Source organism: Prionailurus bengalensis, chromosome B2 (genome assembly GCF_016509475.1).
Source record: "Prionailurus bengalensis isolate Pbe53 chromosome B2, Fcat_Pben_1.1_paternal_pri, whole genome shotgun sequence".
In the NCBI taxonomy this organism is placed as follows: domain Eukaryota; kingdom Metazoa; phylum Chordata; class Mammalia; order Carnivora; family Felidae; genus Prionailurus; species Prionailurus bengalensis.
The window spans coordinates 34,335,847-34,353,747 of record NC_057349.1 but is presented as its reverse complement, the minus strand read 5'-3'; the positions used below and the strand labels follow the sequence as shown (position 1 = coordinate 34,353,747).

General features: G+C 47.2%; 1 protein-coding gene across 5 annotated transcripts in view; it reads right to left on the bottom strand.

Moving 5' to 3' along the window:
- BRPF3 (bromodomain and PHD finger containing 3) overlaps positions 1-12,630 on the bottom strand; it is a 34,044-nt gene extending 21,414 nt beyond the window's left edge. For 4 of the 5 annotated variants that reach the window (XR_006299138.1, XR_006299137.1, XM_043592980.1 and 1 more), the window contains exons 1-4: positions 12,467-12,630; positions 7,555-9,031; positions 4,321-4,477; positions 1,868-1,999 (exon numbers count right to left, since the gene is read on the bottom strand). Coding sequence is in view for 3 of the 5 variants with exons in the window: in XM_043592980.1 (XP_043448915.1) it covers positions 1,868-1,999; positions 4,321-4,477; positions 7,555-9,005 (1,740 nt within the window). In the remaining 2 variants the exon portion in view is untranslated. The remainder of the gene's footprint in view (positions 1-1,867; positions 2,000-4,320; positions 4,478-7,554; positions 9,032-12,466) is intronic. The other variant, XM_043592977.1, reaches the window with a different exon arrangement.
- Between the last annotated feature and the right edge of the window lie 5,271 nt (positions 12,631-17,901).

Here is a 17,901-nt window from a genome sequence, read left to right as displayed (position 1 = left end):
AATGAGCAGAATAGGGATTTAGTCTCAGCCTGATTCCAGTGTGTGCTCTTGACTACTATGCCACACTGCTTCTCTACTTATGTTACTTTGATTAATCATCACAATAATCAGGAGGGAGAAATTATTATCCTCATTTTACAAATCTGGAATCTGAGATTTGGAAGTATAATGAGGAGTCACTAACCCAATGAGATAGGACTTGAACCTAGCTTTGTCTTAGTCCAAAGAGCACACTGATGATTTAAAATGTGACTCGGGTCAGCATTCCCACTTAGTATGCTAAGCTATTGATCCCATTGGCCTTGAGGCCATCTTGGGATAACTAAGGCCTCTAGGCTCACCTCCTCAGGCAGCAAGAAGCCTCACATATATACAGTGACAGCAGGACATTGCACAAATGTTATTTTCTATGTATGCCCTAATGCTAAAAGGTTGGGAAGCCACAGATTAGATTATGAAATGTTTCTTCTTCTTAGTGACATCAAAATAGGCCTGACTGCTTCCTTTCCCCTTTTATCTCTCTGAACCAGAGGCAAGAAGAAAAGCTCAGCTGTGCGACCAAGACTGGGATGGCACAGACAGTCTGAATCCATAGAGAAGGTCCTGAGATGTCCTCTATGCCACCCACACACACTATGTATGGCAAGAGCTGCCCAGTCTCAGAGATGGAAACTCAGACTACAGGTCTACAGAGAGAAGGGCTCGTGCTGGGGCTGAATAGTGAAGTAGGATTTGGAGAAAGAGAGAAAGGAACATCTTTAACCCAGGCCTCTGAAGCATGCAAGGAACAGCTGCTATTCCTAGACTGGAGAGAATGGTTTGGGCTTGTCACTGATCCAATTAATAGTATTTACTCTCTGCCCTGTGCAGAGTGCTGCAGTAGACACTTCAGGGAGACAGACTATCGATAATGGTGATGCTGACAGCTGACACTTCTATAGCTCCCACTGCATGCCAGGCACTGTTCTAAGCTCTTTATATATAGTAAGTCATCTAATTTTCACAACCTTCTGGTGTAGGTTCTATTATTACCCCCATTTTACAATCAAGGAAACTGAGGTATAAAGAGTTTAGCAATTTACCCAATGTCACATAAACACTAAATGACAGAACCAGATATAAAGCCAGGTAGTCTGGTGCCACAGTTCATATTCCCAACCCCTCTGTTACACTACTACTTCAATGTTGCCCATGCTTAGAGGCTTAGAATCTCCTTGAGTCAAAGCTGGCAATTTGTTTTTAATTTTTTTAAATGTTTATTTATTTTGGGGAGGGGGAGGGAGAGAGGGAGAGAGACAGACAGAGTATGTGCGCACACAAGTGGGGGAGGGGCAGAGACAGATAGAGATACAGAATCTGAAGCAGGCTCCATACTCTGAGTTGTCAGCACAGAGCCCGACGTGGGGCTCGAACCCATGAACCGTGAGATCATGACCTGAGCTGAAGTCAGATGCTTAACCGACTGAGCCACCCAGGTGCCCGAGGTTGGAATATTTGAATGATTCAAGACCATAAGGGCCAAGTGAAAACTCTCAGAAGCTCCCAGGCCAGCCGCAATGCCCGTCAGAATGGGCTGAGAAGCTTTTCAAAATACTCAAGGCCAGACTCCTGAGATTTTTTTGGTCAGAAACTCCAGGGATGGGCTCAGGCATATGATAATAGCTTATGCTTGAGGCCACCAGAAGCTGAATCCCCATAGTTAGAAGCCATGTGCAGCACCATACCAGTACAGAGTAGGCAGGCTTTGGAGGGCAGGAAGGCAAGAAAGGTGACACCAGGCAGAGGCTCCTGGCTCTCCTGATGCCACACTGAGAGCAGGAGAAAAAGATTCTGAACAAGAACCCTGGAGCTGGGGGCCCTTCCTCACCTGTTCTCGCTTGAGCTTCTCTCTTTTCCGAATCAGCTCAATCAGCAGCCGTGCCCGCTCCAAGTCATGCCGGAGCTTCTGCCAGTATTTCAGCTCTTCCTTCACTGCACTGGTCTTCTCATCCTGCTCTCGCTGCAAGAAGGACAGGAAAGGAAGGAGGAGCTGGGGGCCTCCCTTTTACCCAGAGTGCCCTCCCTGTTCAAGTCTCACGGGGCCTCGGCAGGTGACAGCCCTTGACCCTTGCTGACCCACACTCCCGAGAGCCCTTCCACCCCTCCCTCTCCACCCATGCCCTCTTTCTCTGCTCCCCCAGCCTCGCAGCAATGTTTCTTGCATTGCCCCACAATAACCTTCACTGCTGGAGTGAGATATGTGACTGCTTCCTCTACCCCTGAGGACACCAGGGGGCAGCTGTGCCTCTCAGGGATAGAAAGAATTTCAGAAGGAAAACTAATAGACACCTCAAGGTGGAAAGAATTTCACCCTACAGCTTCGACTTGGCTAGAAAGCAAAGTGAAGTTCTTACTACCAGCCTGTACTAACTGACTTGACCATATTTTGAAATACCACCAGCACCAAAAAAGATGATTCCTGCCCTAAAAGAGGTTACAGTATAGTTGGGGGAAGGCAGAGGCCTAGGGTTTGACACATAAGGGCACAGTAGCATAAAGACAAATAATAAAAACTCAACAGATAAACTGAATACAAAATGTTAAGAGAATGTAAAATAGAAAGGATCTGAGTGGGTTGGGGTTAGGTCTGGGAAGGCTTCCGGTGAAAGCACTCTCACTAGGGGTTTACGGTAGTGATGGACACGGATGAACAAAGCAGTAAGGAACCAAAGGGACCACAGAGAAGAAGTGTTGGAAGAAGCAGAATTAGTGATTTTTTGCCTGGTGAAAAAAAATGGCCTGGCCAGAGCAGAAAAGCTGGATAACCATAAAAGTTAAGCAAGATCCAGGATTCAGCTGATAAGAAGGCTCAAACTCCATGCAAAGGATCCTGGATGTGGCCTGCCTGGAGAGGGGGAATATATTCTGGAAATGGAAGTGACAAGATGGAAAATAGTATGTGAATGAGACAGTATCAGTAGTACAGCAAAGAAAGAATCAGAGGTGGGAGACCAACTAGAAAGCTACTGCTGAAATTAAGGGGGCAATGGGTGAGCAGGGGAGCTGTAGAACAGAGACAAAGGATCAGATACTGATAAACTCCTCCAAAGTAGCATAAGGGATGATTAACTGTGGCTTGTCATGGAGGGAAGAATCAAAAGTAACTCCAAGGTGGGGAAATGTCTGAGGTCAGGAGAAAGAAGGTTCCAAGTCAATATTAGGGAAATACATTTATGAGAGAAGAATAATGAACTCAGTTTCCAATATATGAATTCTAGGAAACAACATCTACAAGAACATCTATGGTGTCTCTGCCCCAGGACTGAGGGCAGAAAAAAGGGATGAGGACAAGAAAAGAAACCTGCCACACTTATTTACAACTATGAGAGTGTACAGCTCTCCAAGCCAATGGGCAGGCAGCACAGTCTCTGGGAATGTTAATATTGCAGTCAAAGGGTGGAGGAGGAGCAAAAGGGTGTGACAGAGAAGCTCTAAGACAAGGTGATCCATGGTGACAAATGTAGCCCAATGGACAATACAATGAGAATCTGAGGTAAGGCTTGCTAGGCTGGGAGGAGGTGGCTGATGTTCTAGGAGAAGCTACAGGGGAGCAGGTGGACCATTTCAAGGAAGGACGAGATGCAGACTTGCACTTCAGGATTTTAGTTACAAAAGGCAAAAGTGAAATCAGATAGAACCCAGAGGGCACCAGAGTCACGTAAAAGATTGCTTCATCTCTGGGGTAGCGGTGTGGAAATATTTAAAGGCAGAAGTAATGGAGCAAGTGAAGAGGGAAAAAGAAGTAAACAGTAAAAAAAAAAAAAAAAAAAAAGTCTCTCACGAGGCTTCCACCATCTCAGAAAACAGTAAACATGCAGCAACTCCGTGGCTAAAATGCCACAATTGGCCAGGCTGTGTGCTACAACTGAGATGGCACATTTGTGTGTTTTCTATGAAACATTTTTGGCAGATGTCAGTATAGTGTGTTAAGGAAAGTGCTCCTTGTCCTAATTCATGCAACATGGCCACCTGGCTCTCATTCAGCCCATTCCTTCCTTTCTGCCATGTCTGCAAGGTTTTCCCCACATAATGGAAAGTTGGGCTTATTCTCCATTCTCCCCTAGAATATGCTTCAAAGTCAAGCCTCTCCCATCCAGAAGGAGCTGCGGTCTGGTCCCAAAGACTCTACAGTGTTGGAGGTCATTCCTGGGCTATGCCTCCTGGAGGGGTGACCGCCTACAGGTAAAGCCTCTGCAGAGGGCTCAGGGAGGGGTTACCCCAACCATCATTTCTTCTCCTTCACCCTCCACTTCCTCCATCATCTTCAATCACTTCACCTACCTGCTCGGCGTTTCTTTGGGACTGCAGGTGGGAATGCAGGCGCCGGATGAGGGGGACACCGTTCCGTGCCTGCCGCTTCAATAGCCAGTAGTTGTGAAGCCGCTGTATGAATTGGTTTTTCCTCTGAAAGGAGAGACCACTACAGATCTTGTTCAACCTTGAGTGGAGGCACAGGGAAGTGAAAGACAAGGTCAGTGGGCAGCCCTGATTATAGCTTCCTATTCAGACCCTGGTTCATTTCTGAACCTTATATATAAAAGAATATAGGATAAAGTGGTCAAATGCCTAACCTCAGAGAAAGGCTTAAAAAAGACAGCAAAGTTAAGCAGCTCAGATTCAGCGTGAGATATATCGCCTGATTTTCTACTTCCTACCTTGCAGTCCTGATTCTCCAAAAGAACCCTCTCCCAGGAACCCTGTTTCCTACAATCCTAAGAAACAGGCCTGTGCCCCATACCCCTACACTTCTCTTGATAAAAGCAGCAAAAGAAGGCAGGAACTTGAGTAAGCTATAGGCAATGTGGTCACTGTTTCCAGCCACCCTGTGGCTGAAGGTCTCCCCAGACCAGGGAATAGTCGATAGCCAAGCTGGAAGGAAAACTAGTAGAACTACACCAGGCTACTGCTTTCTGAGCTCAAACGCAACACCTTGGAGTTGTCTGACCCCTGGTTTTTAATTAAAGATCTCAGCAGCCTAAAAATGTCTAATTTTGAACCAAATGAAAAAAAAAAATGGATAAGAGGATGGAGAATCTGAAAACTTAACTGGCTAAACTAACCCAATAGAGAAATCTTAAAGTAAGGATTTAAGCCAATAATATGTGGGGACGATGGAGGGGTAAGTGAAAGGGAAAGGAATTAATAAACCTATAATCTTTATGTTAACAGCCCTGTTGCGAAGTGGGTAACATTATTCTCATGGTAACAAAAGATGGAAAGGCAGCTTAGGAAGAGAGGCTGAATAAACTATCAAAGTCACTAATGCAGCTAAAAATATGGTGGCGCAGTGCGCCTGGGTGGCTCAGGCGGTTAAGGGTCTGACTCTGGCTCAGGTCATGATCTTGCAGTTTGTGGGCTCAAGCCCCGCATTGGGCTCTGTGCTGACAGCTTGGAGCCTGGAGCCTGCTTAAGATTCTGTGTCTCCTTCTCTTTCTACCCCTCCTCCACTCACGCTCAGTCTCTTAAAAATAAACAAACATTAAAAATAAATAAATAAGTAAAAAATAAATAAACAATGGTGGCCCTGGATGGGATTTGAATCAATGATCCCTCCGCTACACCATCCTGTGTCCTAAAATTGGTTATTCACACAGTAAGCAAGGTCTCAGTGCCCCTGCTATGTTTCCCCCACTTCCTCATCTCGCTGCACTGAAAGGAAGGTTAAGTGTGGCTAAACAAGAAAGTAAAACCTAACAAGGGTGGGCATGTTGGGCTGGACATTGATCACCTAGGCCTTGTGCCTATCCAAGGTCAGACATTCCTGCCCCAAAGCCAAGCTTAAAAAACCAAGACCTAGGCCTTTCCCCAAAGAACAGATTCCCCACCAATGCCCATGCCAAGCACACCTGCCCAGATGCAGGCAGCCCCCTCCCTCTACAACCTCTTGGCTATGGAGGGTCCCAACAGCATTTGTGCAAGTAGAAAAAAGAATAATAATAAAATAGCAGCAGCAGCAGCAGCCACCATTTATTGAGCACTTACTATTTACCAGGCACTGTGCTAAGTGCTTTACTTATATTATCTCATTTATTTCTCACAACAACTCTATCAGGTTCATTAACAAATAAATAAGACTTGAAGAAATAACTTGCCAAAGTTCACATGGGTAGTTAGCGACAGGAGCAAGATTCAAAAGCAGGTCTGTCTGGTTTCTTAGCCAGCATGCTAACGCCTCTGCAAGACACATCTATAAGAGCAGATATGACAACCAAAAAGTCTAGTCCCAGGGCACAGCCACCCTACAGATGTTACTAAGCATGAACTCCAGTCAACATCAGGGAAGAGGGTAGCCTACAACAGCTCTGTGACTAGAAGGCATTTCCAGTTGACTGAATTCTAACTCCAGTCATGGCTCACAAGAGCCTCTCCCTCCTGCTCTGCTCCGCTCTTATGTCTCCTTCCCAGACTGACAAGTCTGTTTGCCCGTTCCTTACACAACTCATTCCCCACTACCCTCTAGCACTCTTTTCTCCCTATCCTTTTCAACAAGAGAGACAAACAGCAGGAACAGAGCCTGGAGGCATCATGAGTTCCAGCTCATGGTCAGGTTCTGTTGCTTTCCACCTGGTTCCAGCCCTTTGAACAGGACTTGGCATATAGTAAGTGCTCAATAAACATCTCGTTGAATGAATAAAGGAGTGAACAACTTTACCTCCTGTTGCCGCAGTTTCTTCATCTGGGGGTGTGGGAGAAGGTGCAAGGACTACATTAGATTAAATAATCTTCAAGATTCCTTCCTACTCTAACACTGTATACTTTGCAAAGAATATCACCCTTGAGATGACCTTCCAATGAAAAATCTTTCCTGTCTCTGGCTTTTCTGCCCTCTAACAGCTATTTCTCTAATGGTTTAAAATAGATACAATGATGTCTCTACAGACTCACTAGGGGCCATGGTGGCTTAGACATACAGTTGAGCTGAGTGATCCTTTTCCCCCTAAATCTAAAGCTTCTCAAGAAGAGAAATAGCATATCCTCCCCACACCACCACCCCTTCACAAAAAGTCTCCATCATTCTCAGATTAGAGCCTTCTAGATAGCAGGTACCCATACTGACCCCTTAAAACAGTGGTTCTCAGTTCTATCCCCCCAGGGGTTTTTGGAAACATAGAAGACTGTCACAAAGACCAGGCAATGAGGGAGTGGATACAAATGGCACTTACAGATCAGGGATGCTAAACATCAAGAAATGTATGGGACAGTCCTAATGATAAACGATCATCCCATCCAAAATGCCACTTGTGCACCTGTTGAAAAATGCTGCCTTAGACATCCTTCACCTGGGTTTCTAAGCAACTTAATTTTGTCTCACCTTGAAGCCAAGGAAACACTGCTGTCAGGGCACAATCAAAACCACAAACCAGACCAGGGACCAAAGGAGAAGTCTAAATTTGAGGGCACAGAAGAGAACAAATGTTCACCAACCATGCTTGGGGAAGGAGGTCCTGGCTCAGGGCCAGCACCAGCCCAACCAGAAACCATCGGTCCATGTGGAGACCTCCTGACCAAGCTTACCTATATGAGGGGATCTGTGGGACAGTGACCATGGGGATAGTGGAGGGTGTATCTCGGCCCATTTCCTCTGGCTCCTTCTTGATTTTCTGCTTCAAAGTCATCTTGTTCTTCTTGGGCACTCCCTTGAGGGGGCCACCTACCCCGCCTTGGCCTTCATCTTCCTCCTCTTCTTCTACCTCTTCCTTCTCTTCCTCCTCTCCACAGCCCTCCTTCAGGCCTTCCTCATCCCCAGCCTCACTGAGGCTTCCAGGGGAGTCACCCTTCCTCCTAGAAGTGGCAGCACCTGGCGGCGAGTGGGCCTCACAGTAGGCAGTCTTGCGTACTGTGAAGATGGTGCCATTGAGGCTGGTCTCACGCATGGGCTCAATCTTCATGAAGAGCCCAGCCCGCTGTGCACATGTCACATGGAAGGCTGTGTAGCAGTTCACCTTATGGCACTGGATGGCTGCACCCAGCCCCTTCTGCTTGCAGATATAACAGGTTAGTTTCCAGCGGGCAGGTGGGATGTTGTCAATGCCCTCAATGGGCTCCAGGAACACGGTGTTAGCGAAGCAGACTTCAGGGATCCAGATGGCACACACCACGTGGGCCCAGTGCCCATCACTGGTCTGTTTGAAGGCGCCGCCCTTATTGGGGCAGAGGACGCAGTCCACAGGTCGGGAGGGAGACTGTAGGCAGCAGCGGCATAGCCACTGGCCCTCAGGGATGTAGGGGACACCGTAGCACTCCTGGTGTACAGCCAGGTTGCAGATATCACAGAAGAGAATGACATTGCTGTTGTGGCATTCGTCATCCAGGCACACACAGCAAAAGGCGTCTTCATCAATGAGTGACTGCTGGGCCCCACTGCTGCGACTCTCCAAGTATGACTCCTTCTCAAGCCGGTCTACCAGCAACTCAAAAGTGTCTGCTGACACCAAACTGTGCCCATCTACTCGCCGCTTCTCATTCACCATGTCCAGCCAGGCAAGGTCCTCCTCATCCATGTCGTATTCTACCTCCGCATCCAGGTCTTCAGGTGGCTTCTCGATGTAGCGGTAGTAGGCAGCAGGCAGTGGGGGTGCTTCTGGCTGGCTGCCTGAGTCCACCATGCGAAAGCTGGGTTGCGGGAGGTGGAAGGAAGTGCCGGATGCATGCTTGGAACAGGACTCCTTCTTCTTGCCCTTGGAGGAGGGTTTTTTGGACTTGCCAGGAAACTGAGGCTGCTCACTGTTCTCCTTGTTACTATTGCATTCGGTGATATCCTGGGCAGTCAGCTCGTCCTCTGTGATGATCTTGAGTGGGTCATAGATGCTGATTCGATGCAGGCGTCCATCGATGTCCACCTCGACAATCCTTTGGGCCTGAGCATATGTCAGGGTCTCCCGAGTAGGTGAGCACTTCAGACTGTAGGGAGATGGGGAGCGCCGACCCTCGGCATTCTGCCGCGACTTCCGGCGCGGCTTCCTCATGGCACCTGGGAACCAAGGGGACAGGCCTAAGGAGAAACCAGGAAACTGAGTTGAATGTTCAGGCATGCACTCATTCACCCTTCCATCTGATCGAATGGCCACCACGAAGACTGTCTGTTCCCTCTGCCTGAACATCCTGCCCCTCAGACATCATCCGCACAGCTTGCTCCTTCGCTTCAACTTTTTTCACAAACACTGCTTCTCAATGAGACCCTCTCTGACCATTCTATCTTAAACTGCAAATCTCTTTCCCCCATCAGCAATCTTTCATTTTGCTTTATTTTTCACTATGACACTCACCATTTTTTATCATGCTATGTAATGTGCCTATTTATCATAAATGTTTGCTTCCTTCCGTTAGAATGCAAGCTCCATGAGGGGAAGATTTTTGTCTATTTTGTTCACCGCTGTATTCCCAGCACCTGGAATGATACCTGGCTCCTTAATAAGCACTCAATAAATATTAGTTGAATGAAAGGAGAAATCAAACCTGCATGGTCCCTGCCTCTAGGTGCTCCGTCTAATTGGAAGGACAGAAAAGTAAACAGATCTTGGGGCGCCTGGGTGGCTCAGCCGGTTAAGCGTCCGACTTCGGCTCAGGTCATGATCTCACAGTTCGTGGGTTCAAGCCCCGTGTCAGGCTCTGTGCTGACAGCTCAGAGCCTAGAGCCTGCTTCGAATTCTGTGTCTCCCTCTCTCTCTCTCTGCCCCTCTCCCACTCATGATTTGTCTGTCTCTCAAAAATAAATAAATGTTTAAAAAAAAACTTTAAAAAAAGAAAAACAAATCATTACAAATGATCATTACAGATCATTACAAAACAACACAGGGAGAGATCTAAAATTCTAATGATGTCCTACATAACGCTGTGGGATACCTACCTATGGAAAAGGATGGGGTGGTTAAGGGTTCAGAAAAGAAGAAAACAAAAAGAACAGCCACTTTTAAGCTGTGTACATCAACAGTGGCCCCACCAGAGGATCAAAAGCTCACAGGTCTAAAGCCCTCTCCCAACCCATCTTACAATGATCAGAAACCCTATCCCCTAACCACACCCAGGAGTGAAGAGGTGAAGGCACCTGAAATGTCTACTATGTACAGTCTAAAGACTTCAAACTACAGTATAAAGGGCTTTCTCTGGAAAAGGCAGCTTTGAGGATGCACTGGCTAATACATTTCTAAGCAGAAACACTGGAAGCTCTGGGAGTGGTCCACAAGTGGCACTGAAGTTTTAAGTGGCCTATCTGAGACCCTCATTGGACCCAAGGCCAAGATGATTGGGGCAACATCTGAGGTAAACTCTCAATGCATTCTCTTACCTCAGAAGTCCCTCTCTCCCCAAATCCTTACATTTAGTTTGCCCCTGTGCAACAAGGAGAAAGCCCTTAAGTTTCCCATATCATTCTCTGGATACAGGGAATCATGACAAGCTCATAAGGAGCTACGGCAGCAGTTACTGAGGCCATCACTACTGAGAAAGACATTTGGAGGTACGGGGCTCCAAGTGTGGGCAGAGACTTGGAAAGGTAACACCAGTGAGAGGATTTCAAAGAGAAAAAGAGTCTGTCAGCTTGGTTGCAGGATCTACCACCTTTAATCTATAAAAGCAAAGATGATGATGATAATTTAGCACACTTTCGCAAACTACAAATCCTTTTCCCTTTTTTTTTTTTTTTTTAATTTTTAAAGTAATTTCTACCCTCAACACGCGGCTCGAACTTACGAGTCTGTGATCAAGAGTCACATGCTCCAACTGAGCCGGCCAGGCACCCCAATCCCTTTTACTTTTAATTATTTCTCTCAACTAGCTTGGGAGGTAGGATAGATATCATCGTCTCCATTTTACAGATGAAGAAACAGAAGCTCAACAAGATGTCACTCGACCCAGAGGCAGTGAGTGATAAAGCTACAGTTCAAACCCAGGTCTCCTGACGGGTTGAATTCATCTCCCTGGGAAGGAAGACCACCACAGAGATGCCCTGATCTGGTTCAAAAAGAGGCTCTCTCTGGGGCGATCTAGGTTCCAGCCTTGGTCCCGCGTGACCTGGAGAAAGTCACTGAATCTCTCTGTGCCTCCACGCTCCACCAGTAAAATGAAAAACTCTACCTCTTAAGCGTTGCTCTTGGTCAACAGAGACTTATCACCACCCTTGTTTAAAAGGCCTTCCAATCCCCAAGTGTGACTGAAACACACAAACAAACACCGACTTGGCTGAGGAACAGTGGCGGGCAGGCACACGACCCATTGGGAACAAAAGGCAACAGAATCATCCCAGCAATTCTGTCCAGGTTCCAGAGACCCTTGGCCACTACATGCCTGACAAATGCCAAGTCCCTGGGGGTAGCCCAGGCCAACAGACCTGCCTCACTGCCCCCATGCCTTCGCGGGCAGGGAGAACCTCGCAGAAGTGTGAAACCCTACCTCGGTACTAACCTGAAATCCTGAAAGAGTTTAGAGGGTGTGGACCCTCCTTTGTTAAAGCGCTGTATGTTCTTCCTCCCTACCGGCTACCACCTCCTTGGCAGCGTGGGGTAGTCCTCACCCAAGCAGCAAGTATCTAAGGAAAACCTCTTGGGTGCTCCCCAAGCCTCCAGGCACCGGGGGAGGGGGGCAAATTCTGGAGAGGGAAGGGCGGCTGCTGAGGAAAAGGAGTTTCGCCCGCAAGGAGCTTACAGTCCAGCTTTTTGGCGGGAGCGTCTCATCCCACACAGCCCTTCCCACAGACACGCGTCCAAATACCCCCAACACCCCCAGAGGTCTCCTCAGCACCCCCGAAGCCCCACTTGCCCACCCCACCCAGGTCCCCGAAGAACGAGGAGTTTCTGCAATTAGACCCTACCCCCTGTACCCCCACGAGATACTCAGGAGACAAGGGAGAACCCCAGCCAAGGCTCCTGCCCCTTTAAAGGGGCACCTCTTCCAGAAAAATCTTGACCCTTCCGAGGAGAAAGGAGGGAAATAACATCTCCTCCCCCAAGGGGAGGGGGGCGAGCGCGCCAGAGACAGACTGACGCGCAGTCCGACCCTCAGACAGAGAAAGCTAGCGCCAGCGAACCAGCGGGGCAGAGAGGCGAGCGCCCATTGGTCGCCTCACCTGCCCGTCAGCAGAAACCAGGGGGCCAAGGGCCGTTCGGGGGGCGGAACCTTCTTCTGGCCTGACCAACTGGAGAGCATGGCGGGGGCGGGGCTCGGCGGCTCGCCAGCCAGGGCCGGGGGGGAGGGAAACAAGATGGCGGCTGCGGGAGGGGGTCCTCGCTTTTCAGCTCCCCCCTCACCCGCCTTCTCCTTCCCCGCCGCCGCCCTCGCTCCAGGAGAGCGCTTTCGCGCCGCCCCCGCCCCGCTCGGGAAGCCCCCTGCTTCCCTCTCCCTGCCCCCCCCCCCCGCGCGCGCAGTCCCTGGTCCCCGTAGGCCCCGCTGCCCCCGCCCCCGCTCCGTTCGGCCCCTCTGCCACCCCCATTACCTCAGCCGCCGGCCCGGCCCCACCGTTCGGGGCCCCTGGGCGCGGGCGGGCCGGCCGTCGAGCAGGTCGGCGCGGCCCTGGGAGCGGAGCGCGGCCTCCTCCCGCGCTAGCCTCCGCGGCCACCGCCGTGCCCCCTCCCGGCCCGCGCAGGGGCCCCGGCCCGGCCGCCGCCGCCGCTCCCGGGGGAGGAGGGGGAATGAAGCCGCTGCCGCCGCCGCTGCCGCCACGGAGCCCGGCCGAGGGGAGGGAGGGATCAGCCCCCAGGCAGGATCCGCCCCTCCGGCCTCCCCCCCGCCACCTCCACCCCTTCCCTCGCTCCCTCCCTGGCTCCGCGGGCTCTCCCGCTGAACAGGAGCGAGAGCGCGAAAGAGGGGGGAACGCGAAGAAAATCCCCCCGCCCGTGCCCGGCGCAGCGGCGGCCGGGGCGGCGCGGAGAGGAGCGCGGAGCCGCCGCCGCCACGGGGCACCGTCCCCGGCTCGGCCTCACGGTGGCGGTGCGGACGCGGCAGGGGCGCGGAGCAGAGACCGGCTCTGCGCCCGCCGCGGCCGTGGCTCACCCCGGTGTACCCCGCCGCCGGGCGAACCCCACAAGACAGCGGGGGACGTTCGGGTCTGGTTGGGAAAGACCGGCATCCCTAACTCCTTGGAGTGGTCAGTCGTCCACTCCCCCTGCTCCTGCGAGAGGTGGCTACGGTTTGGGGCAACAAACCCCCTACCCGAGCTAGAGGGCCCCTCCAGAGGTTAAGGCAGGGGAGTCATTGGAGTCAAAACCCGTCTGTAGTTTCTTGGGGTGCAGGTGCCTGTATTCCTCCCAGAAAGTCGCCCTCCCTCCCTGGCCGTGCGCTGGTCCGGAGGACAAAGGTCTGGCGATGTCCATCCCCTCCCCCAGTGAGGACAGCCGGGAAAGACCCTCTGTTGTGTACAGGTGAGCGTCTTGTTCCCCATAGGACATCCTTCTTAAGAAACAGACCTGACTTCGTTGTGCCATTCTCTCCCTTGCGTGTTTAAAAAGAGTAGACATGAAAGTTTGACAGTCTGCTTAAGGACGTCTGGTAACTCGTTTGTCTCTGGAGACAAGGGAAACTCTCCTTAAACCTGATGTGGCTAGGAATTGGTTAATTTAATGCAATAAGCGGCTTTCTAAAAGACTCTTGACAAATGGCAACTTGAGACTTCAAGATATGATCAGACTGGCTTTGTTTTGATAAGTAAATCTAAGAAGAGATGACTCTTTTGCCACCCCCTTTTGCCTATAAATTAAAAAGCTTGCCTCATACGACTGAAGTCTTAAGTACCAATATTTAATGACGTGCATAAAAGATGTATGGATAGACTGCCTTTCAACGTGGAGATGAATGACATATTTTGAAAGCGTTTCCTCTGCCCGCGCTGGTGGTGTAGCTTGATGAGACTTTCACAATCTCTTGCTTGGTTCTGATGATGAAGGACACGGATTCTAGAGTCAGAGGACGAAAGGTAGTCTTGGGATCCAAGTCTTCCAAACGTTTAAACCGAACGTATTGCTACTTTTGGAAGTATAGATGTTCGTTATCCTAAGGAATTTAAATACATTATGTTGTGAATTTGGAAGTGTGGTAAAAGTTAGGAAGCTAATTTGTGTTACAAAGATGTTTTTCTGGTTACACAGTAGCACCTTGTAAAAGTGAGAGCAAAAATACTTCTGTTTACCAATTTTTTGAAAGAGAAGGGAGTGTCTCATGGAGCTAAGCAAGGCCAGGGCAATGTTTTGAAAACTGTGAAGAAGTATGAATTGATGTCAAGTGTTCTAAGGCTATGGGGAATAATCATTTGGACGGAAGGTGTAGAAAAAAGATGATTAATTGTGGGAGGGAGAGCCCCAGAGGCAAAAGAATATTACAGTTACTTTTAGTTAAGGGGGGGGGGGAACCCTGAAGACTAATAGAAACAATACCGAATTTCTTTTCTTATTCTTTTAAAATGTGAACTATATCCATGTATCCATGGGACTAGTAACTTCTATTTCTTCACAAATGTTCACAAAATTTATGTAGCACATTTCCTGTTTATGTGATTGGGTGCTGTTTTTTTCCCACCAAAATTAATGAACAGATATGTTGGGGAAATGCATTGGTTTCCACTTGTAACAGTAAGTATAAAATAATGACTTAAATGCCATTGAAAAAGCATGAAGTTAACCTAATGCATTTGATGTCCAGGTTTTTCTGTTTGAAGCTTCATAATAAGACCTTATTCAACAGAGTGTTTCTCTTCTGTTTTCAACTTCTACTCTCTTAATGGTAACGTTAAAACTGTCCTCAACTTTTATTTTTTGACTTTTTTTTAAATTTTTTTTTTCAACGTTTATTTATTTTTTTGGGGGGACAGAGAGAGACAGAGCATGAACGGGGGAGGGGCAGAGAGAGAGGGAGACACAGAATCGGAAACAGGCTCCAGGCTCTGAGCCATCAGCCCAGAGCCTGACGCGGGGCTCGAACTCCCGGACCGCGAGATCGTGACCCGGCTGAAGTCGGACGCTTAACCGACTGCGCCACCCAGGCGCCCCTGACATTTATTTATTTTTGACATTTGGTATTGGTTTCTGTTAGTGTAACTGCGCACATAATCAGTTCACAATGATGTAATCTTAAATGACAATTATGGCATTAAAAACAAATTTGGAACATGTATCAGAAGTCCCAGAGAACTAAAATTTAATTAACTTTAATCTTTAGCTATTTTAAAGAGTTTAAATTCACTAGCCCTCAGCCCTTCCATTAAACCATACAGCAATTAAGTTCAGCAAACATATGCACAGACCTTCGTTTCCAAATTGTTTTTCAAAATTCTGCATTTTTAAATAGAAACTAATTTATCTGGAGTAGGAGGGATGTTTTATCATTTAGAACTAAAAAAGGAACTACAAAAATTTGCCCCCTCAATATTTGTTTTCAGCATCTCAGGATATCTTTGTCAATGCTTTATTTTATCATTAGTTTATCAAGGCGAGAAACCCCTCAAGGGTCAGATGCCATACCACTGGATTGGCAAAATATGTATGGTGAGAGAAAATAGGTTTTGATTGATTGATTGTTAAATTTTTTTATGGAATATTCCTTCCTTAGACCTTGGCTAAAAGAAGTATGAAACCATAAGTGGGATAATGTATGAGGTTGGAATCATTATATTTCAATGCCACGATGTAAATTGTTTAAGAATGTAATGTTTGCTTAGAAAAAGGAAAAAGTTTCTAAATTTAATTCCACTTATTTATTCCTATAGCAGACACTTACTGAACACCCACGGTGTGTCCAATCTTATACAAGTCGCTTTGGATATAATGGCAAAATCTCAGCCTAAAAAGAGGCCAGTGATCATATTTTCCCTGGCTACTACTCTTAGTAGTGTACAACTAAGAAGCAAGCTAGAAATAACTAGAAAACACATGTGGGAGAAATTAGATAAAGTAGTGAACAGTGTGGAGCAACTATTATTCAAATGGAAGATGGGAGGCTTTTTTTTAGTCAGCTTCTAAATCATGATGGATGTGAATTGGTGAAAAGAGTATAGAATGACATTAGGATAGTGACAGGTAGCCCAGGCAAAGGAACAATATGCAGGGAATAATAAGGAAATTATTCTAGCCGGTCTATATGGAAGATGCTAAGAAAAGAAAAGAAAAGGTTGAATTGGATATGAGGTATAGCAAGGGTATAAGGATAATAAAAATAATACCTAGCACTTAATGTGCAAGGTAGTATGCTCAGTGCTTTACATACTGTATCAAAAAAAATCTTTGTTGCACTTAGGAAACAAACTCAAATTAGTTTAATGAAGGAAATCTATTGACTCATGACCAGAAAGTCCAGGAGTGCATCTGGCTTTAGGCAAAGCTAAGTCAAGAGATTGAAATTATGTCATCGGGATACTGTCTCTAGCAGTCTCTCAGCCAACCTAAACGATAGCTGTGACCAGAAAGACATAATACTCTGATGAAGTCTGGCCATTGTCCACTACTAGAACCAGAGGACATGGGCAGGAGGTGATTCACCAAAAGCACAGTGGGCACACATACAAAATAGGTCCAATATACATGCCATTTCTCATTTATCAACTTGTTAACTCATTATTGTTATTCTTATGGTCCCCATAGGATAAACTAGAGCTGGAACAGTATTAGGTAAACCCGGAAGAATGTACTGTAGGTAATTAAGTGTTGTGACAATAAAAGGGCATTAACCAGAATGACAGAGGGGATGGTAGAGAAAGAGGAGGGAAAGGAAGGTTCAAATAAAAACCAGAAGATAGATCAGTAATTTGATGGCTGATTGAACATAGGAACAAAGGAAAAGATTATCTGAAATTCAAACTTAGAAGGTACAATTATTGGTACAATTGGTGTAATTGGTACAATTATTGCAAATTAAGAGGTGGCAAAGGGTTGCATAGGAGCTCCTGTTGGGTGTGAGGACCCAAGGATTGAGGAAATGATGAGTCAGCTCAAGTTCTCTGGAGTTTCTTTTGTCACACTAAAATACATATTCATTCAATGATTATTTGTGAGCTCAGGTAAGTGTCTATTTTATGCTTGTAAAGACCACACAGGTAAAAAGGCTATGCTCTCCGGCCTGAAGGCACTTCAAGTCTAATCACAGGAATAAAGCAAGTATATTAACAAACATATAATATAATATAACGTATAATAAGCATGTAAGCCACTCAAGAGAGATACAAGCAAAGTGGCACGAGGGCTTTAGAGAAGAGAGACGAGGGAAGGTCCTGTGAAGAAGGTGCTGTTTGAGCTCCACCTTAAAATTTGGGTTGAATGTCAACTGGGAGGATGGTACAAAGCTGGCGGGCTGAGTACCAGCATGACCAAAGGTAAAAGGAACACCGAAAGACTGATTCAGGGAACAGTGGGTTACCCCCGGTTGACCCAGAAATGGGAGATGGCAGAGAAAAGTCTGGAAAGGTAAAAATAGAGTCAGAGCATGGAGACTGTTAGGTAGAGAAATGGATGTTAAGGGGCAGCAGTCCCTGATAAGATTTGGAACAGGGGAATGACTTGAATGGTTCTATGCTTTAAGATCTAGTCAGGCAAGAAGAGTATGGCATACTATGGCTTGCATTATCCACTTAGCGTGGCTTGCATTATTCTCTTTGGGCCTGAATTCTAGCTAGAACATTTTACCATATACTCAGTGTAATGCTCAACCACAAGCCTGAAAGTAAATAGTTTGTGGTTTAAGTGTAAATTGTTCAAATTGATTTAATGTTTTCTCATGCCAACCTTTAATTTAGCATTCCCATTAAATCCTAAACCTTAATCAGAGTAAAGTCAAGACACCATAAAATGTAAGTTATTTCTATATTTTATTTATTTTTTTAATGTTTATTTTGAGAGAGAGAGAAGGAGAGCACGCACACACGAGCAGGAGAGGGGCAGAGAGAGTGGG